The 22131-nt window shown below is 51.8% G+C and overlaps 1 protein-coding gene across 1 annotated transcript; it reads left to right on the top strand.

Moving 5' to 3' along the window:
* The first annotated feature begins 7576 nt into the window (after positions 1-7576).
* Positions 7577-21779, top strand: cs (citrate synthase). The gene is made up of 11 exons (XM_059643820.1): positions 7577-7665; positions 8789-8896; positions 10165-10230; positions 11119-11250; positions 12780-12968; positions 14643-14842; positions 16244-16373; positions 17593-17694; positions 17987-18196; positions 20964-21335; positions 21368-21779. The coding sequence occupies exons 2-10, from the start codon at positions 8894-8896 to the stop codon at positions 21132-21134; spliced, it is 1203 nt and encodes a 400-aa protein (XP_059499803.1). The 5' UTR covers positions 7577-7665; positions 8789-8893; the 3' UTR covers positions 21135-21335; positions 21368-21779.
* The last annotated feature ends 352 nt before the right edge of the window (positions 21780-22131 follow it).

Here is a 22131-nt window from a genome sequence, read left to right as displayed (position 1 = left end):
GAGACGGGGAGGTGAATGTAGGGGGCAGGTGGTTGGGGGTGACGGAGGACAGGGAGGGTGACGTGTGGGGCCGGAAGAGGGGGTGACGGAGACGGGGAGGTGAATGTAGGGGGCCGGAGGGAGGTTACGGAGACGGGGGGGGGGGGTGAATGTAGGGGCAGGAGGTGGGGTGACGGAGATGGGGAGGTGAATGTTGGGGGCCGGAGGGAGGTTACGGAGACGGGGAGGTGAATGTAGGGGGGCAGGAGGTGGGGGTGACGGAGACGGGAGGTGAACGTGGTGGGCCGGAAGAGGGGTGACGAGACGGGGAGGTGACGTGTGGGGCCGGAAGAGGGGGTGACGGAGACGGGGAGGTGAATGTAGGGGGGCCGGAGGGAGGTTATGGAGACGGCGGGGGGGTGAATGTAGGGGCAGGAGGTGGGGGTGTACGGAGATGGGGAGGTGAATGTAGGGGGCCGGAGGTTGGGGGTGACGGGAGACGGAGACGGGGAGGTGAACGAGGGGCAGAGGTGGGGGGTGACGAGACGGGGGAGGTGAATGTAGGGGGCCGGAGGTTGGGTGACGGAGACGGAGACGGGGAGGTGAACGTAGGGGCAGGAGGTGGGGTGACGGAGACGGGGAGGTGAACGTAGGGGGCAGGAGGTGGGGGTGACGGAGATGGGGAGTGAATGTAGGGGGCCGGAGGTTGGGTGACGGAGACGGAGACGGGAGGTGAACGTAGGGGCAGGAGGTGGGGGTGACGGAGACGGGGAGGTGAACGTAGGGGGCCGGAGGGAGGTTACGGAGACGGAGGTGAATGTAGGGGCAGGAGGTGGGAGTGACGAGGCGGAGACGGGGAGGGTGAACGTAGGGGGCAGGAGGTGGGGGTGACGGAGACGGGAGGTGAACGGTAGGGGGCAGGAGGTGGGGGTGACGGAGACGGGGAGGTGAACGTAGGGGGCAGGAGGTGGGGGTGTCGGAGACGGGAGGTGACGTAGGGGGCAAGGAGGTGGGGGTGTCGAGACGGGGAGGTGAATGTAGGGGCAGGAGGTGGGGGGTGACGGAGACGAGAGGTGAATGTAGGGGGCAGGAGGTGGGGTGACGGAACGGAGATGGGAGGTGAATGTAGGGGGCAGGAGGGGGGGTGACGGAGACGGGAGGTGAATGTAGGGGCAGGAGGTGTGGGTGGCGAGACGGGAGGTGAGATGTAGGGGGCAGAGGTGGGGGTGGCGGAGACGGAGACGGGGAGGTGAATGTAGGGGCAGGAGGTGGGGGTGGCGGAGACGGAGAGGGAGGTGAATGTAGGGGCAGGAGGTGGGGGTGCCGGAGACAGGGGTGGTGAACGTTGGGAGCCGGGGTGGGGCTGACGGAGACGGGTTGAATGTAGGGGGGCCGAGGTTGCTGCGGTGGACCTTTCGAACAATGACGAATTTTAAGTGACAGATGTTGCCAGACGTAGTTAACAATAATATGTGTCTGAAATGGTCCTGTTGCTTGTGTTCCCACCCCCCAACTCATGAGGTGGCAGTGAAGTTTGTATGGACTGATGCAACCAGAGCGGTGCTTGGCTCCTTCATCTCATGCCAGTGAAGCCACCTTGTTGGTAAATGATCAACAGTGGGCACTTCAGCCACAGAGGCATCACAATAGTCCATCAACCCTCTCAAGGGATTTACGTTTGCAGTTCTACTTGTAGGCGCTGGCAGGCTTTATCTAAACCGTTCCTGCCTGTCTTTGACACCTGTCCTGCTGCACATTCTCTCACATTCTGTAGTCACCTTGGAAGTTTGGGTAGTAATTAGAGGTGTCCCCTCATACTTCATGTGCAGCTGCTCCTTTATATGCGCAGAGAGTTTTGTTCACTGTACGTCACGCTTTGACATCTGTGTGTCTGGCACATTGGCGATTATTCCACTGGGTGTCCTGAGTTATTTTTTCCAGCCTGAATGATAACCTGATCTTGGTAACCCCACTCCTAACCGTTTCCATTTAGTTCAAAGCAGGGCTGCGAGTAGTTTGTACCGCATCCACACCTTGAGGAATTTGTTTTGAAGTGCAGTCAGTCAGTGATGTGAACAGTCTGGCAGATGAAACGCAATGTGACAGGGGCCAAGTCAACTTACTTCCAGTTTACTGATTGCCTGGACCAGGTCAGCTAGCAAAAGTGTAATCTGCTTCCCCGCACACTCTCTGCATCTGCAATAGGCTTAAATCTCTGACATCCAGGAGGGACAGGGAATTGTTGCTCTACTGATTTATTTATTTATTTTGGAGAGTTTTGTTCCCACTGGCTGTTTACTCAAAGGAAGCACTTAGTGTGTTTGTGGAAGTTCAGAATTCTTTGCTTTGAATTTGTAGAAGTTCAGAGTTCCTTGTGCCTACTGTTAAGATCAGTGATCTCTGCATTTTTAACCTCATTCCCTTTCGTGGGTATAGCTGGCAAGGCTGGTGTTTTCTTACCCATCCATCATTACCTTTTGAATTGAGTTGCTTGCTGGTCCGTTTCAGAGGGCAGCTAAGAAGTGTTGCGGTGGGTCTGGAGCGTTTTGCGGGGTCGGGTAGCGGATGTCCTTTCGGGAAGGATGTGGGTGAAGCAGTTGGATTTTTGATTTGGTTTTTTTTATTAAATGGCAGTTTCACAGTCTCTAGTCACGGAGACTATGGTTTCCAATTCCACATCGTGTTAACAAAAGACAGAATCTGCCAGCGGGGTTTGAACCCATCTCTCAACAGCATTAACCTGGCTCTCCACTGAATCCCACCAGCCGGCTGTCTGGCAATAGCATGGGCTTGTGATTTTTATAAAAGTTTAACGTGTCTGGGGCTCTCAGGCATATCTGCAGCAGTGCGCAGTTCAGTTAATGAATCTCTGTTGGTCTCAACGTGGGCTGACCTTACTAGCTTACATTGGTGGTTACATGTTCCTAGGGAACCCGTAGCTTTACCTTGCAGTGAGTAGCACTGAGCCCTCAGCGTCGCGAGCATCCTCATTTACATGGTCTTGTTTTTTGACTCCGGCTCAGAGCTTTTCCGCACCTGGGGTGATGTGTGGCACTATATTCACAGCAGGAATCGGTGCCAGAAGAGGTGGTTGGGCCAAGCTGCTGAAGGTGCTGTATCTCCAACGAAGTGGGTGGCGGGCGAAGAGTGTGAGAAGGATGTTCAAAATGACGTCAGGCCAACACTTGGGCCAAAGTTGTAGCTGTTTGGAAACAGAGCCCAGAGATCACTGCCCAGCAGTGTGGCAGGTCTGTGCCCCACGCCCTGGTTTTCCTGTCCCCATCAACCATCCCGGTTTTTCGTTCCCCCCCCCCCCCCCCCCACCCTGTCTGAATTACTACTACCCATTCCCGCTGATTCACTGTTTGAGACTGGATGGTAGGCTGCCTGGTTTTGCAAGTTTGGGCGTTTGCTTTTTAAAGATTATTCACACGGATTGGGTATCTTTTTTTCGCCACTCCCCTACCTTTTCCAACTTCATCATATGCATATGCTTAACATGTGACCCAAGAGCTTCTTTGCGCTCATTCATATTAGGCCCATACCGGGTAAAGATGCTGCCATTCTCCCTGGCACTCATTGTTCGAGTCTTAATTCTGGATTTAAAAATATTCAAACTCCACCATTATTTCAGGAGTTGAATTGATTGAGTCATGTTGCAAGCCATACGACCCATCGTTAGACCACCCTTTGAATCCAATACGACACATAGGTTACTACCACCTTTTGAATATTGCATTCAATTCTTGGCGTACCCTCCCCCCAACCCCCCTTAGAAATTGGAAAAGTTCAGAAAAAATTTACAAGGATGTTGCCAGGGTGGGACGGTTTGAGCTACAAGGAGGGGCGGAGTAGCCTCGGGCTATTTTCCCCAGAGCGTCAGAGGCTGAGGGGTGGGTGACCTGATAGAGGTTTATAAAACCATGGGAGGCAATGATAGGATGAATATAAGCCAAGGTCTTTTCCCCAGGGTATGGGAGCCTGAAACTAGGATGTGGGTTTAAGGTGAGAGGGGGAAAGATTTAAAAGGGACCTGAGGGGCAACTTTTTCACACAGAGGGTGGTGCGTATGTGGAACGAGCTGCCAGAGGAAGTGGGTGGGGCTGGGACAGTGACAACATTTAAAAGATGTCTGGATGGGTCCATGGATAGGAAGGAATATGCGCCAAATGCTGGCAAACAGGACTGGATTAATTTGGGATACCTAGTCGCATGGACGGGTTTGGCTGAGGGGTCTTCCATGCTGTACAGCTCAGACTCAGTGTAGGTAAGTTGCAGATTATCGTCAGCAGTGATGCATGTTGATGTTTCCACTTCTACCGTTTGTGTCACTTTTTTTTCTTTGAAAATCTCTGCATTTGGTTTAAATTGTCATTCTGAGGGAGGGTCGCTGTGGACCTGACACATTAACCCTGTGCTCGATCCTCCCCTGTGCCTCCGTCGAGGGGTTCGTGCTGGAAGGGACTCAGGCGGCAGAGTGCACTGGGAGTCCAGTCAGTTACTGCCACTTCCCCACGGGATGGAAGGCAGCGTGCCCCACTGTATTGCATTGAGCTAGCCTGTCTGATTGTAGAAACGCTCGACAGCTGGTCAGTGTGTGCATGGCCAAGAACTAATCTCAATGGGCGAGTGCTAACTGTCTGTGAGATGAGATAGTGACCCTTCTTGTGCTTCAAAGTTCACTTGCAGGGACATGGGCATCGTTGCCCATCCCTAGTTGCCCTTGAGCTGGTGGCAGTGATTGCATGTAGCGTTGAGATGTGAGCAGTTGGCTGTGATATTCAGTGCAGGGTATCTGGTTAAAATAGTGGTTTGACTAATGGCTCACACCAACTGCAGTAAGCTTATGGTTTTATAACCAGCCATGCCCCTACTTCAGATTCTGCACATTTAGATGGGAGTTTTAAGTTCTGTTTGTGACATTTCAGCAGGCCAACATCCCTGTTCCCCACCCCGGGCTCCCTTTCTTGTGAGCCAGCCACGTTTACTTAAATGGGAATATGTGTGTGTCGTCGCTGGCTCACTTCGAAGGGCAGCACAGTTGGAGAGGAGAGAGATAACGGGAACTGCAGATGCTGGAGAATTCCAAGATAATAAAATGTGAGGCTGGATGAACACAGCAGGCCTCTCCCTATTTATTCCAGTTCCCTCTCCCCATCCCCCTCTCTGACGAAGGGTCTAGGCCCGAAATGTCAGCTTTTGTGCTCCTAAGATGCTGCTGGGCCTGCTGTGTTCATCCAGCCTCACATTTTATAATTTATTACAGTTGGAGAGGAATTGTCTGCATTTCTCTTTGAAGAGTGTCATAGCCCCTGCTGTTTTATCTGTTTAACTTCCTTATGCCCGGGGCAAAACAAATCTTTTGTGAGAAGGAGGTTTTAATTGGGCTGCCCCAGCCTCGGAGACAGGGAGGGAGCAGGCAGAGAATAAAAGCTGAGATAACATGATGTAGAGCTGCATGAACACAGCAGGCCAAGCAGCATCAGAGGAGCAAGTAAACTAACGTTTCGGGCCTAGACCCTTGTTCAGAAATGCCGTTTTCTGAATTCTCCAGCATCGGCAGTTCCTACTGTCTCTGAGAGAATTAATGCTGCCTTCTATTTGGTTTCCCTCTCCCTCTCTCTCTCTCTTGCTCTCTCTTCCCCCACCACCACCACCTCAAGAAGGGAAGGATGTTCTTGTGTAACACATCGAGCAGCATTAACTGTGATTGCAGGGTGCGGGGGGAAGGCACCCAGAAACTAGTGATGTGATGGGCTAAAGGAGAAGTTTGTTCTGTCAAACCACAGAGTATGAATAGCTGGATGCCACTCACTGTTAAGGCTGCAGAAGGGGATGAGGAGGGAGGGAGAGAGAAGGAAATGGTTTGGGTGCTGGGGGAATTGGGAGGAGAGGGAATGTATGATTGAATAAATAGGCAGGAGAGTCATACAGCACAGAAAAAAATCTTTTGGCCCAATCAGTTCAGGCCTCCCATGTTCCCAAACTAAACTAGTCCCACCTGCCAGCGCTTGACCCATATCGCTCCGACCTTTCCTATTCACGTACTTAACCAAATGTCTTTTACACATTGTAACTGTGCCCACATCCACCGCTTCCTCAGGAAGTTCATTTCACACATAGACCACCCACTGTGTAAAAACAAAAAAAAATTTGCCCCTCATGTCTTTTATCCAATCTCTCTCCTCTTACCCTTTTTAAAAAAAATGCCCCCTAGTTTTGAACTCCCCCACACTCAAAGACGCTTGTTTTTTACCTCCATGATTTTATAAAGCTCAGTAAGGTCACCCCTCAACCTCCCAAAGTTCAGTGGAAAATGTCCCAGCCTTCCCAGTCTATTTTTATACCTCAGGCCCTCCGTTCCCGGAAACATTGTGTCCGTAAGTTCTCTACGACACAGTGAAGGAATGTTATAGCAGCGTCAGCAGACGAGACCTTTCAACAGTTCTTTGTCATGTATATAGATGACAGAAGATTTGGATGAGAATTTAGGAAGCATGGTTAATTAAGTTTGCAGATAACAATAAAATTGGTGGCAAACTTGAAGATCACAAAAGGAATTTGATCAATTGGGATAATGGCTTGAAGAGTTGCAGATGGAGTTTAACCGGAATAAATTTGAGATGTTGCATTTTGGTAAAAGAAACAACAGCAGGACTTACCTAATTAATGATAGGGCCCTGGGTAGTGTTGTCTTGAACAGAGACGCCCAGGGGTTCAGGTACACAGTTCTTTGAAGTTTGCATCAAGGTACACAGGGTGGTTAAGAATGTCTTTGGCACACTTTGAATATAGGAGCTGGGGACGTCACGTTGAGGTCGTACAGAGACATTGGTGAGGCCTCTTCTGGAGCATCTGTGTCCAGTTCTGGTCGCCCTGTTACAGGAAGGATATTATTAAACTGGAGAGGGGTTCAGATGTTGCCAGGACTGGGTGGTTTGAGCTCTAGAGAGAGGCTGGACTGAAAAGGACTTTGTCCCCTGCAGTGTAGGAGGTGACCTTGTCGAGGTTTATAAAATCGTGAGGGGCAGAGGTAAAGTGAACAACAAAGGTCTTTTACCCAGGGTAATGGAGTTCAAACCAAGGGGCATATTTTTAAGTGAGAGGAGAAAGATTTAAAAGGGACCTGTGGGGCAACTTTTTCACACTGAAGAGTTGGACATATGTGGAATGAACTGCCAGAGGAAGCCGTAGATGCAGGTACAGTTGCAACATTCCAAAGATATTCGGACAGGTACGTGAATAGAGGGACATGGGCCAAATGCAGGCAAGTGGGACCAGTTTAGTTTGGGAAACTTGGTCGGCATGGACAAGTTGGGCTGTAGGCTCTGTTTCTGTGTGAGTCAATGACTCCATCACTGTACAGGCAACTGCAAATTGGTGAGAGACACTCAGATAGACACTTGCTCACGTAGATACATGCTCCAACTTGTGCTTCAGCTCACTTCGATTGGGACTTGGTGTTCCTTCCCTGGGATGGTTTACCAATCTTTGGAGCTTGCCACAACCCGAAGGAGTTTAGTTCAAGCACCCTACTTGTGTGAACTTGCTTTCCATGTTGACGTCAATACTGAATGAATTTAAGCAAAGGCTCATCTGTCTCTGTCTCTCTCTCTCTCTCTCTCTTTTGTTTTACAGAACACTGCATGTGTCGTATTTGCTGCACGGAATACAAGTACCAAAACGGTGAGTGGTCAACATCTTCTGCAGCGACCCTCCGTCTGGGCCCGTTTCCAAGCGGGGAGGTGGGGGCCTGCCCAGATTGCCCGAAGTTTAGAACATAGAACATAGAACAGTACAGCACAGAACAGGCCCTTCAGCCCACAATGTTGTGCCGACCATTGATCCTCATGTATGCACCCTCAAATTTCTGTGACCATATACACGTCCAGCAGTCTCTTAAATGACCCCAATGACCTTGCTTCCACAACTGCTGCTGGCAACGCATTCCATGCTCTCACAACTCTCTGCGTAAAGAACCTGCCTCTGACATCCCCTCTATACTTTCCACCAACCAGCTTAAAACTATGACCCCTCGTGCTAGCCATTTCTGCCCTGGGAAATAGTCTCTGGCTATCAACTCTATCTATGCCTCTCATTATCTTGTATACCTCAATTAGGTCCCCTCTCCTCCTCCTTTTCTCCAATGAAAAGAGACCGAGCTCAGTCAACCTCTCTTCATAAGATAAGCCCTCCAGTCCAGGCAGCATCCTGGTAAACCTCCTCTGAGGTTTGTGCTCTTCAGCTGCCAGCTCAACCACCTCATGGGCCGAAGTAACCTGTCATTGTCCCACTATCACTCCCACCCCCATTCCTCTTTATTCCTTCTGTCCTCCGCTGCCCCCTCTCTCTGTCGCCCCACATCCACACCTCCCCTCTTTTTCTTTTTCTGTTCCCAACTGCTCATTCCCCTCCACCCCAACACACACACACACACATCCACACCACCCTGTCTTTTTGCACATCATTCCTTCTGTTTCATACTGCTAATGCCCAACCGCACTGCTTCCTTGCTCCCTTCCTCCCTCCTCTGCCTTCCTACCCGCTCCCTCCTCCCACCTGCTCCGCCCCCTGTTATATTCTCCCCCTCTCGAAATGAGCGCTAACCTCCGCCCTCCCTGTATGTTGGGGCCTGAGTTGAGGAGCAGGTGACATCTCATGGTATGACCTGGGTGGCCGTGGAGCTGCCTTGCTGCTTGCTCGAGGGCGCAGTTTCACCAAGACTGTCCACATCGCTTTCCCCTCCACCGACCACGCGCACACCCCGCGTTGTGCAATACGTCTAACGGATGCTTTTGCTCTCCTGTAGAATTTGAAGGAAATTCTTGCAGAGATCATCCCCAAGGAGCAGTCAAGGATCCGAGCTTTCAAAAAGCAGTATGGCAAGACAGTTATCGGGCAAATCAATGTTGACATGGTATGGATTTGTGTGCTCCGTTTCCTGTTTGTGAGTAACGGGGATAGGGGTCAGGCCCGGGGCTGAGGTGGAGCAATCGTTTGGTAGGCAGAGGCTGAGCTATCGTTTCCCACGCCCATTCCCTTTCTGTTTCCCTGAGAGAGCGGGTGTTCTCGGCATCTTCAAAGCCTGACGCTGCGTCTCTCAGGTTGTCAGGACTATAGCTGGGGGGGTGCTTTGGTAGTGTGTCTGTGTTGGTGTCGGGGGGGTGGGGTATGGATTTGAGACTTGCCTCGGCCTCTAACCAAAGGGTCTTTCCCCAAGAGCATTCTGGGGCACATGCGTCACGTCGCTTTGGAAAATCTATCCCCTGAGCTCCTGCTCCACGTTTAAAGGGCAGCGTGTTATTAATATTGACTGAGATGAGGAAAAGTTTATTCAGTCAGAGTTGTGATCCTGTGGAATTCATTCCCACAGAAAGCTGTGGCGGCCAGTTTGTAAGGTATATGCAAGAGGGAGCTGGGTGTGGCCCTGAGGCTAAAGGGATTGCGGGATATGGAGAGGAAACAGGAAAGGGATGCTGATGCTGTGTGGTCAGTCATGATCACATTGAATGGTGGTACAGGCTCCTACACCTGTCTCATGTTTCTAATATTCTCAACATTATTTATGCTGTCTAAATTAATTATTTCACTTAACAACATCTTTTCTACAATGATTATTGAGCTGAAGTGGGTTCAGAAGAGCATGTTGCTGGGACTGAAAGGTTGGATTTATAAGCAGAGGCTGGAGCATTGCTGGTTAATGGCTGACATATGAAATCACAAGCGGCATAGATAAGGTGAATGGGGTGGATGAGTTCAAAACCACGGGCATGTTTTGAAGGTGAGGGGAGAAGATTTTAAAAAAGACAGGTTTCGTGTGTGAATGAACTTCCAGAGGATGTGGGTGCAGTTATGATATTGAAAAAATGCTTGGATAAAAATAAGAAATGTTTAGAAGGTGATGGACCAAGAACAGGCAGGCAGGTGGAACTGGTTCAGTTTGGGATTACGGTTGGCGCGGGTCTATTTCTGTGCCGTAAGACTCTAATATGTGTCATTGTGAGATCTGTTTTCTGATTACCTGCCCCCATCTTGTCATTTTAATCAGCCCTGCCGTCTAATGTGCCAGCGTGTGGGTGGGTGCCCATCTCGCTCGTGCGCTCCCTGGTTTGTGAATTGTACCTGCTTACCGATGTTTTCTATTTTAAATGTGTGTGTGTTAATTAACCCCCCCCATCTCCCCAGGTATATGGTGGCATGCGAGGAATGAAGGGGTTGGTGTATGAAACATCGGTGCTGGACCCAGAGGAGGTACGAAGCTGATGCTGGTAAAGGTTCTCTGCACGCTGGCTACTCCATTACCACGTACTAAGGGTGATGCCAACCAGTACCAGCCCGTTATTGAGCTGTCACTCACCCTTTAGGAGGGGTGGCTATGGTCAGGCTTGCTTTTGGGGTGTGTGTGTGTGTTACTGATGGGTGTACACAGGCCTGGTTTCCTTTATTCGCTCATGGGATGCAGGTATCACTGGCTGGGCCGACTTTTATTGCCCTTTTCTTTTGAGTTTACCCCAGCTCGGAAGAAGGTGACCTGCGCCCCTGCCCCCTGTGTGGTTGAGGGACACCCCGCACAGTGTGTCGTCAGGGAGGGAGTTGCATGTTGTCCAATACCTGAAGACAGCGAACGTATTGCCGGGCTGGGACGGCGAGGCCCTCACTAGGGGACCTCCCCCCAGGCATTGGCTATGGAGGGCACATTCCATGCACGAATGAAATGAAGGTGTGTTAGAGCTCGTGCAAAAACTGAAGTTTCAATAGCTCCCTGCGCACGGCCAGTGCCTTGAGCACACAGCTGAAGGTGCTGCCCAGGACACTGAGCTCCACGAGGAGATACTCGGGTAGCTCACAGATACAGGCCTGGATGTTGGGCATGGTGTCTGAGGGCCCGGGCAGCTGAAGGCATAGTTGCCCTGTAACAGACCAAGTGGGATGTGATGTAGTCTGGAGAGTTGGAAGAGTACAGAGGGTTGGAGGACCGGAATAGCCCACAAGTTGGGGGGAGAGCGGGCAACTCTGTCTGGCTCAAAGATTGAGTTAGCACCCAACCACGCGGCGCTTTTCAGTGGCTGGCTGCTTCTTCCTGGGAGGCTTGAATTGACACAGGCTGTTTTCCTTCCGGCTGTTCTCTCCTCTGCACAGGGTATCCGTTTCCGTGGTTACAGTATACCCGAGTGTCAGAAGCTTTTACCAAAGGCACCTGGGGGAGACGAGCCCCTTCCTGAGGGTCTGTTCTGGCTGCTCGTCACAGGAGACGTCCCCACACAGGAGCAGGTAACAGCATGCGCACTGAGGATCGCTTGAGGAGCAGGCGACCACGTGGCTATCATTCTGAGCCCGTCTGTTTCTCAGTCGGAGAGATCGCCAGGAGAGCCACTCGTAAATAAAAAAAATTGGTGCAGCACAGCACTGTGTGAACATTTCGCAGTAAAGTGGCACTCGCTGTCATAAGGGCAGTGCTAGATGCGCACGCACCATAAGACATAGGAGTGGAAGTAAGGCCATTCGGCCCATCAAGTCCACTCCGCCATTTAAATCATGGCTGATGGGCATTTCAACTCCACTTCCCTGCGCTCTCCCCTTGATTCCTTCTGAGATCAAGAATTTGTCGGTCTCTGCCTTGAAGGCATCCAACGTCCCGGCCTCCACTGCACTCTGTGGCAATGAATTCCACAAGCCCACCACATGGCTATCAAGCGCACCTCGCGATGCAAGATCTTTCTCCCCATCTTTGTGCTATCGATGCACACTGTTACAAAGAAAACATATGTTTTACGGAAGTTTTTTTTTGCGTTATACTCGCTGGGAAACAACCTTCTTGCTGACGGAGTTTGGAGCGTTGATTGATTTTTATTTTGGTGAGCCAGCTCAGGGAGATGGCAGCGGTGTTGGCATTCCAGTGAGTTGGGTGTTACACCAGTGAAGATGACTGACAGTTAAACACCGTGCTTTGTTTAAATTTTAAGCCGGACTCTGCTATCCTTGAGGATGGGCTGACCTCTGTTTTGTTGAGTCAGAACAGGGTCTACCCCTGTAATTCCTTCTGCCCTGTGCACTCACGCACGCAGTTTCCGGTACCACGTGGTATGTTCTCTGTGAGCGTGCCGGCCTCTACCAGAGTTGACCTTCCAGCTGCCTCAAGTGGAGCGCAAGTGCCTTTAGTTTTTGAATTTTGGTGTTCTTTGCAAATAACCCCATTGAGCGCCGAGGTGAAAAGCTTTACATAAATGCCCCCCCCCCCCCCGTTTCTGGTTTTCAGCGCCATGTGCAAAGCAAAAACTACAAGTTCAACATCGCTAGAGCAGACGGCGTTATCCTTTGTCCCAACCTCTAACCCCCCCCCCCCCCCCCCCGACTATTGGAGTGTTGTGAGGGTGATAGTAATATCAACCGTTTCTGAAGGAGCTTGCCGGGGTTTTTTGGGGATGGCACGGTGTGTGGGGGAGAGACCCCCTCTCCTCCTCCCCCCTCTCCTCCTCCTCCTCCCCCCTCTCTGAAAGAAACCAGGTCAGAACGCACCTTTTAGCATCATTGCACGAAGGTGGGGGAGTTGTGGGTGTTCAGATCCCGACAGGGGAAAACTTGTTGCCGTGTCTCAATGCGCTTTAGGACCTGAGCAGCTGTGTCTGGAGTGAGTTGGCTTTCCTTCTGGAAAAGGATCATTGTGACCAGGGGAGGCTGATTGGTGAGGAGGTGCTGATAAATGGGTTGTACCCACCGTCTCCCTCCTCTACGCCCCCCTGAATGGTGAGCGTGTTCATCGTTTCTTCGTTCCTCCCCTCTTCCACATTTTTTTTCTTCAGGTCAACTGGATATCCAAGGAGTGGGCGAAGCGAGCAGCCCTGCCCTCGCATGTGGTGACGATGCTGGACAACTTCCCCAACAACCTGCACCCGATGACCCAGCTCAGTGCGGCCGTTACGGCGCTCAACAGCGAGAGCAGCTTCGCCCGCGCCTACTCGGAGGGAGTCAGCAAGGCCAAGTACTGGGAGGTAACCGCGCGGCCGGTGGCGTACCATGCATGAGGGGGCGTGAGGCAGTGCGCTTGGTTGGGGGGGGAAGAGATGCAGGCCCGTACCTAAACAGCCGGGGGGATGGGGTCTGACATGCAAAGGGATTTGGGAAATTCCTGGTTTGAGATACTCTTACGGTTGACATGCATGTTCAGTTGGGCGGCTCAGAAAGCCAATGCAGGGTTGGCATTCACGCCAAGAGGGTTAGAATGCGAGAGTGGGGATGTACTGTTGGGTCTGTATAAGGCGCTGGTCAGCCCACGTTCGGATTATGGTGAGCAGTTTTGGGCTCTGTATCTTAAGGAAGGATGTGCCAGCCCGCGGCGGGGGTGGGGGGTGGGGGGGGGGGGGTCGCGGGTGCAGATGAAGTTTACAGTGAAGGTCCCAGGAATGAATGGCTCATCATATGAGGAGGGGTTGAGGAGTCTGGCTGTGTGCTCAGTGTAGTTTGGAAGGTTGAGGGTGGGATCTGATTGAAACTTACAGAATACAGACAGGCCTGTATAGAGTGGGCGTGCAGAAGATGTTTCCAGCAGTAGAAGACACTAGGATCTGTGGACATGGCCTCAGAGTGAAGGGATGACCTGAGATGAGGAGGAATTCCTTCAGCCAGAGGGTGGTGACTTGTTGGGACTCACTGCCAAGTGATCGAGTGTGTTTAAGGCAGAGATAGGTTCTTGCTTAGTAAGGTGGAATGGAGGGTTTGGGGGAGAAGCCAGGAGAATGGGGTTGAGAGCCACAATTGAATGACAGAGCTGACTTGATGGGCCGAACAGTCTAATTCTGCTGTTATATCTTATGGCGTTACTCCGAATCCCAGGAGCTCATTTTGAAAGGTGACGGAGAGAGGGAGGGGTTGTTGGAGACTGGAGGAGGTGGGGAGGGGGTGTAGGGGGACAGAGGAGGCGACGGAGACAGGGAGGGGGTGTGGGGGGGGGGGGTGTAGGGGGTGACGGAGACAGGGAGGGGGTGTGTAGGGGGGGTGGGGGGGGAGGTGTTGTGGAGGGGGTGACAGGAAAGGTGAGTGTTTCCCGAGTTATGCTGCTGTTCCTGCAGGGAATCTCCGTGCTGAGCGAGGCTCCTGTGGTGCGTTCGGCCCATGTGCTGCAGCCGTCATGTGTTTTGGTGCAGTGTTACTGTGAGCCGACTCGCTGCCCCCCCCCCCCCCCCCCCCCCCAACTGCTGCTGCTGTGCAGCTATAAATAGGCACTGAGCTGATGTGTGTTCTGAAAGCATAGAGTGTCCCATTGAACAGCCAGAGGCATTGACAACTGCAGACCAGGCCTGCTGTCTCGTAGCTGCCCTATCTTGTGACTCGGTGGGGGTGGTGGGTGCGGGCAGTGGGGTGTCTACGCTTTCCCTGCATCTGTGGAAATGCAAACTTGCGAGGCAGTTGGAAGAGCCCATTCTGCAATTGGCTGGCATTATTCCAAGCTGTAGCAAGGCTGTATTTTCACGTTGTCTTGAGCCTGTGTGCTGCCCTTTCTCGGCCACCTGTTGGGAGGTACACAGATTGTGTTGACAGTCTTCCCCTTGGGTAGATCTTTTAGCAGATAGGGTGTGACTGCATCTTGGTGCATGGACAGCTGATTCCCTCCCCCCCCCCCCCCCGCCTCCTCCTCTCTCTCACTGTGCCTCCCTCTCTTCCTGTAGTTTATCTATGAGGATTCGATGGATCTGATCGCTAAGCTCCCCTGTGTGGCATCAAAGATCTACCGGAACCTGTACAGGGAGGGGAGCAGCATCGGCGCCATTGATCCCAATCTGGACTGGTCCCACAACTTCACCAACATGCTGGGTTACTCCGAACCCCAGTTCACAGAGCTCATGAGACTGTACCTCACCATCCACAGGTCAGTGTCTCGCTCCCACTCTCTCCGTCACTGTTTCCTTTCCTCCACCACCACCGCCGCCGCATCGAACACTCCCAGGGACAGGGACAGCATGGGGTTAGATTCAGAGTAAAGCTCACTCTACGCCGTTCTCCACCCCCCCCCCCCCCCCCCCCCCCCGCCAGCAAACACTTCCAGGGACAGCACAGGGTTAGATACAGAGTAAAGCTTTCTCTACACTGTTCTCCCCTCTCTCTCCCCCCCCCCCCCCCCCCCCAAATCAAACTATCCCAGGGACAGTACAGGGTTAGATACAGATGTAAAGCTCTCTCTACACTGTGTTCCCCCCCCCCCCCCCATCAAACACTCGCAGGTACAGGACAGTACAGGCTTAGATACAGAATAAGACTCTCTCTAAGCTGTTCTCCCCCGCCCCAGCCCCCCCCCCCCCCCCCCCCCCCCGCCAGCAAACACTTCCAGGGACAGCACAGGGTTAGATACAGAGTAAAGCTCTCTCTACGCTGTTCTCCCCCCCCCCCCCCCCCCCCACCCCCCAATCAAACTATCCCAGGGACAGGACAGTACAGGGTTAGATACAGAGTAAGGCTCTCTCTATGCTGTCCCCTGCAACAAACACTCCCCAGTACAGGGAGAGCACAGGGTTAGATACAGAATAAAGTGTTCTGTGTTCCTGCTCTCTCCACCCTTTGCTTTATGCAGGCCTTTTTATTTGCTCCCCCTGCCCCTCCCATCTTCCTCAATGTGGAGGTGTTTGCAGTCTCTCTCGTTTTGTGGAATCTGTTTGATTGCGAGGGGGGGTGTTGCCATTCAGCCTCTCTCTTCTGTGCTGCTGTTAAAGAGCTCCACCTCAGACCTACACATGGACACACACCTGTTCCTGCTTCATGCTTCTTAATTTGCCCACACCCCCACCCCACCACCACCACCTCCTAAGCTTCCCTGTGTCCCTGATTGATATGACTCTCACTAATAAAATCAATCTCCCTTTGTCCTACGTACACCAACAAGGGAGCAGGAGTAGGCCCAGCTCTCTCTGCTGTTTGATAAGACTGGCTGAACTGATGTTAACCCCAACTTTACATTTCGGCCTATCCCACTGTCCTGCCCTCAATAGTCTTTCACCCACCAGCTTCGGTCATCAAGAATCTATTTACTTGTGCCTTACAAACGTTTAGATTCTACATCCACTGTCTTTTGAGGAAGGGACTCTCGACCCTCAGGGAAAGTAAGAACTAATTGGAAATCTGGAGAGTGACTGAGGGGCTCTGTCCTGCAGCACCGTGTGGATGCAGTCAGGCCCACATGGGTTTGATAGCCTGACCAGAATCCATTTGCAATGTGCTGCCTCTGGAAGACTGACACATGCTTTTCTGTTTTAAATCTATTTGTCTTTCACTCCAGCGATCATGAGGGTGGTAACGTCAGTGCCCACACCAGCCACCTGGTGGGAAGTGCACTCTCCGACCCCTACCTGTGCTTCGGAGCAGCGATGAATGGATTAGCCGGACCCCTGCACGGCCTCGCAAACCAGGTACGGTCTGAAGCCGAGCGAACGCTGGGGTTCCAAGACTTGTTTTGACGTGAGCGGGAGTCTCTGCCGGTGATTGGGTGGGGGCTTCGACGTGATGGTGTTTGGCAATACGATGAGTTATCATAATCCTGCAATCATTACTGATAATCCATGTGCACCACATCAATAGCATCACCCTCATCGAACATTTCTGTCAGTTTTTTTTTAATGTGACCTGTTTAATGCAGCAAGATCAGGACAATATCCAGGCTTGTGCTGGGAAGTAACACAATGCCAGCTGATGACCATGTCTAATAAGAGACAATCTAACTACCACCCACAATGCTCCATGGTGTTACCATCACTGAATCCCCTACTGTCAACATCCCGCAGTTACCATTGACCAGAAACTTAACTGGGCTCGCCACAAAAACACAGCGGCTCTGAGAGCAGGTCAGAGGCTGGGAATACTGCAGCGACTCTTCAAAGTCTGTCCACCATCTACAAGGCACAAGTGAGGAGTGTGATGGAATACTCCCCACTTGCCCTGGGTGGGGCAGCCCCAACAACACTCAAAAGCTTGACACCGTCCAGGACAAAGCAGCCCCCGCTTGACTGGCACCACATCCAGCCCCCAGCCCCTGCTGCTCAGTCGCAGCAGCGTGCCCCATCTACAAGATGTGCTGCAGAAACTCACCGAGGCTCCTTAGGCAGCACCTTTCAAACTTGCCATCCACTTCCATCACGAAGGACAAGGGGCAGCAGACACATGGGAACACCAGCCTCTGCGAGTACGCCTCTGAACCACTCACCATCCTGACTTGGAAATATATCGGCAGTTCCTTCACTGTGGCTGGGTCAGAATCCTTGGAATTCCCTCCCGAAGGGGCAGTGTGAATCGACCCACAGCAGGCAGGCTGCAGCAGCTCAAGAAGGCAGCTCCCCTTCCCCACCTTCTCAAGGGCAACTAGGGACGGGGCGGTAAATGCTGGACCCGGCCATCGACTCACTAGTCCCACAGACTGCACCTAAGGATCTGTTTCCGTGCTGTGTGACCCTGAGAAGGCAGGATGTGGAATCGAGGTCAGTAATAGAATGTGATCTTATCAAACGGAGGCTGAAAGCTGGTCACTAGCTTGCATCCTGTGTTTGAACAGCACTGTGTTTGTGACGGAGGCCTGAGGCTGTGCTTTAAAAGTTCTGATGGTGGCCGTCTCTGTGTGTTTGCTGTCATGCTCAGGAGGTGCTCTCGTGGCTGACGGACCTGCAGGAAGAGCTGGGTGGAGAGGTGTCTGACGAGAAGCTGCGAGACTTCATTTGGAACACGCTGAACTCTGGCAGGGTGAGCTTTGTCTCCACTGCCCCCTGTGGGGGTGGGGAGGGAGAAATGATTAACTATGGTCCTTTGCTTCACATTTCACAGCTGGTTAACAGTGTGCTGAGAGTTCACATCAGTGCTAAATTCATAATGGCAGCAAAATACTGTCACCGGGGTCCAGTATCAGCTGGCTTATTAACAGCACTATTACTCGGTGCAGCCTCCCCCGCCCCGGCCGTTCTGCACGTCGTTCCTGGTCACGGTCATGCTGTCCTGTTTACCCCAGCTCTCTTTCCCCACATCCCCCGTCCTACAGGTCGTTCCTGGTTACGGTCACGCCGTCCTTCGCAAGACTGATCCCCGCTACACCTGCCAGAGGGAGTTCGCCCTCAAGCACCTGCCAAACGACCCCATGTTCAAGCTCGTCGCTCAACTCTACAAGATTGTCCCCGGGGTGTTGCTCGATCAGGGCAAAGCCAAGAACCCCTGGCCCAACGTGGATGCACACAGTGGGGTCCTGCTGCAGGTTAGTGCCTGGGGGTTGGGGGGAGAAAGTGACAAGTCCCACTTTTTTTGGTGCGGGGGGGGTGGTAAGGAATGGGGAAGGGGTTGGGGCCGGGGTCAGGGCTGGGCGGGGGTGGAGAGATCTCCTTTTATCCTGGAGAGGCCTTTCCACACTGTTGGATACAAGCCCCAGTTCTCGCACCTGAAATGTGCACTATGTCCCTCCAACCCCCTGCCCTTTCCTGCCCTTGCTGTGCCCAGTTTAGTAGCTAATCAAGATCAGACGGAGCCCATTCTCCACGCTATCGACAACACCACCATTACAGGTATGCAGCACCGAAGCAGGTGCTTCAGCCCAACTTGTCCATGCCAGTTCAGTTTCCCGAAACTCAACCTGTCCCATTTGCTTGTGTTTGTCTGCTATCCCTCTAAAACTTCCGCATTCGTGTACCAGTCCAAATATCTCCTGAATGTTGTAACTGTACCATCTCCTACTTCCACGTACAAACCACCCTCTGTGTGAAAGTGTTGCCCCTTTTTAAATTTTTGCCCTCGCCATGCCAAATCCCCAGCCTCACCTCGTAGCTTAAACCCCCCAGTCCTGGCTGCATCCTTTATAAAGTCTTATCTGTGCCCTCTTCAGTTTAATAATATCTTTCCTCTCCTTTCCACAAACTTACTATTTAAACCTTTGACGTTCACATTTGAGTGATGTACACAGCAAACACCGGGTGTCCCAGCGCCAGTCCACATGGTACACCACTGATCAAACGTTACTGACTACATAAACAGGCCGCCACCGTCACTGTTTGCCTCCCTATCTGTAAACCAGTTTTCGGCCTCTCTGATGAAGGGTCTCGGCCTGAAACGTCAGCTTTTGTGCTCCCCTGATGCTGTTTGGCCTGCTGTGTTCATCCAGCCCCACACCTTGTTATCATGGGCCTGGTTTATCCTCTTGCCTTGGATCCCACAGGCTGTTACCTTTTGGACCAGCCTTCCATGTGGGATCTTGTCAGTGCCTTCCTTAAGCCCAGGTAAACCACATCAACTGCACCGCCCTCAAGGATCTATCTAGTTACCTTTACAAAAAAGAACTTGTGTAATTTGGTCAGACAGGATCTCTCTCTCTCTAACAAATCAGCGCTGACTATCTCTGATCAATCCCTGCTTTTCCAAGTGTTAACTAATCCTGACCCTCAAAACTTTTTTCGAATAGTTTCCCATTTGCTGACATTGGAGTAACTGGTCTGCAAGTCCCTGGCCTATCTCTGCTGCCCTTGTTGAACGTAGGAACCACATTAGCTATCCTCGCGTTATCAGGCACTCTACCTGTGTTAAAGATCTCTGCCAGGGTCCCAGCAAACAGCCCTCTTGCCTGCTATGAGATGCATCTCATCAGGCCCTGGGGAATTATGCACCTTTTATACCTGTTTAAAAATGTCTAATGCCTGCACATTAATAATGTGCTCTCGAACCTCAAAGCAGCACAACTGAAATCTCTAGCTATAATGCCTTTTCTTCTTTGTTGAAATACAGTTGAAAAATATTCATTTAACACCTCACGTGCATCCCGTGGCTCCCCACACAGATTGTCGATGTTTGGTTTCTAATAGACCCCACTCTTTTTTTTTTCCTCTCCCCCCCCGGCCTTTCCCTGGGAATCCTCTTCCTCTTGATAAACTGCCGTAGGATTTTCCTTAATCCCACCTGCCAATGAGATTTCGTGGCCCCTTTCTGCTTCCCTCATTTCCTTGAGTAAGCAACACTCTGTACTTCTGAAGGGTTGTCCCTTGTTTTAAATTCCCTGTACCTGACGCGTGCTTCTCCCTTTTTATCAAACTCTCGATACCTCTTAACAGCAAGGTTTTCCCTTGGCTTGTTGCCTTGGCCCTCCTCTCTTAGAGGAATGTGCTATCCTTGAGTTCACACATAACTACATTTTAAAAAGTCTCCCACTTACCAAACATAGACTTACCTGCGAGCAGCTGCTTCCAGTCTGCTGAACAGATCGCATCCAATGATATTGAAACTGGCCTTCCCCCAGTTTAGACACAAAGGTGAAACAGTGGCTCAGCAGTTAGCTCTGCTGCCTCACAGCGCCAGGGACTCACGTTCGATTCCACCCTTGGGCGACCGTCTGTGTGGAGTTTGCACGTTCTCCCTGTGTCTGCGTGGGTCCCCTCTGGGTGCTCCAGTTTCCTCCCACAGCCCAAAGGCGTACAGGAGACCCTTCCTCACCGGACCCGAAACGTTAGCTCTGATTTCTCCTCCTGGGTGTTGCTGGGCCTGCAGAGCTTTCCCAGCAGCCACTGTGTTTGTGCTTCTGATTTACGGCATCTGCAGTTCTTTCGGTTGTTCTGCAGGCTAGGTGGGTAGACCAGACTAAATTCCCTGTACTGTCGGGGGTGTACAGGCCAGGTGGATTAGCCATGGGAAGTGCAGGATTACAGGAATGGGGTAAGCGAATGTGTTTGGGATGCTAGTGTGGGCTTGATCAGCCGAATGGCCTACTTCCACACCAGAGGGATTATTGTGTGATTCTGTTCTGTGAACCTCTGTGTGAATCCTTTTCCCTTTGCGTAATGACTGAAACTTAAGAGTTATGCTGACTTGTTTCTAAAATGCTCACCGCTGAGTGGGATATGGGCTGAGTGCAGTCAGGTGAGGCTATTTTAGATTGGGCACATGCTGTATGACTGACTCCTATTGCCTGTTAAACCTCTCGGTGTGCCTGAACTGTTGGAGCAGCTGCCTGACTCTGTGTCTGTCTCTCTCTCTCTCTGTTGCAGTATTATGGAATGAAGGAAATGAACTACTACACGGTTCTGTTTGGTGTCTCCCGTGCCCTGGGAGTCCTATCCCAGCTGATCTGGAGCCGAGCCCTGGGCTTCCCCTTGGAGAGACCCAAATCGATGAGTACGGACGGCCTAATAGAGCTGGTGGATGCTAAATCAGGCTAAAACGCCCAACCCCTCTCCCTGTGCAAGAGCGAGAGAGAGAGAGCCCACAAAACAGCATTCACCACTAGACCCCAGTGCACACACCACCATCTACGCTCCCTCCCTGCATGGGGCAGGATAACCTGACGGATGAGATGTAAATTTTGTTGTCCTTGTAGTGGGTTTATATTTTTTTTTGTTTTTGGTGGAGTGGGGGGGGAAGTAAAGGCCGGGGATCGAGGTTGGGGGGGGAGCAGGGAGAAATGTGGGGGATAAAGTTGACAAATGTTTATAACCAGAGTGGAGAGGATTTAATTTAAATACTGGTGCGATTTGTTTGTATTTTTTTTGTCCTTTTTTTTGTTGTTTAAAATATGGGTACTGGTTGTCTTGCCTCCCAGCCGAGGCAGATAGAAGTACTGACAATACACTCCTTTTTCGAGTTGCAAAGGGTGGGGGGTAGCGCAGCAGATTCCACGCCCCCCTCCCCTCCACCCACTGCCCTCCCCAGAGAACATTGGCCAGCCCAAACTTTCCTGGATCTGTCTCGCTGCATCAGGGAAAGGTTCTGGTCGTATCTCATGCCTCAGGTTGTTCTGAATTGACAAGGAAAGAGAGAGAGAGAGAGAGAGAGAAAGAGAGAAAATAAATGTTTTTATTACTGTGTGCGTCTGTCTGTGTGTCGGGGAATTTTGGGTGCGGTTCTGCCAGGAGCTACTTGGTAGGAGTGAAGCAAACGTACACACACGCACAACCTACGCTTCCACCCCCCCCCCCCCCGCCCCAAACAGGCCAGTAGGAGCCCTGCCTCAGTTGGCAGAGGTAGCACAGCCCACCCCTCCCATCATCGGCCTGAACGAGGCAGTGGGTCAGAAATCTCACCTGTTCTGTCTACCAGCCAGTACGGACATGGTGGGCTGAATGGCCTTGGGCTGTACTCGGAATAATCCCACTGCCCCACGTGCTGTCTCCCCTCAGCCCTGTATCGATACCCAACATAATCCCACAGCCCCGTATC

The sequence above is a fragment of the Stegostoma tigrinum genome, unplaced genomic scaffold (genome assembly GCF_030684315.1).
Source record: "Stegostoma tigrinum isolate sSteTig4 unplaced genomic scaffold, sSteTig4.hap1 scaffold_283, whole genome shotgun sequence".
Lineage (NCBI taxonomy): Eukaryota > Metazoa > Chordata > Chondrichthyes > Orectolobiformes > Stegostomatidae > Stegostoma > Stegostoma tigrinum.
Note: the sequence above shows the minus strand (reverse complement) of the source record. Positions and strands in the feature narration are given on the sequence as shown.

Coding starts and splice junctions, on each gene's coding strand:
- cs (XM_059643820.1), top strand. Junction 12,969..14,642: donor GCAAGGCCAAGTACTGGGAG/GTAACCGCGCGG, acceptor CTCTTCCTGTAG/TTTATCTATGAGGATTCGAT. Junction 16,374..17,592: donor TGCACGGCCTCGCAAACCAG/GTACGGTCTGAA, acceptor TGTCATGCTCAG/GAGGTGCTCTCGTGGCTGAC.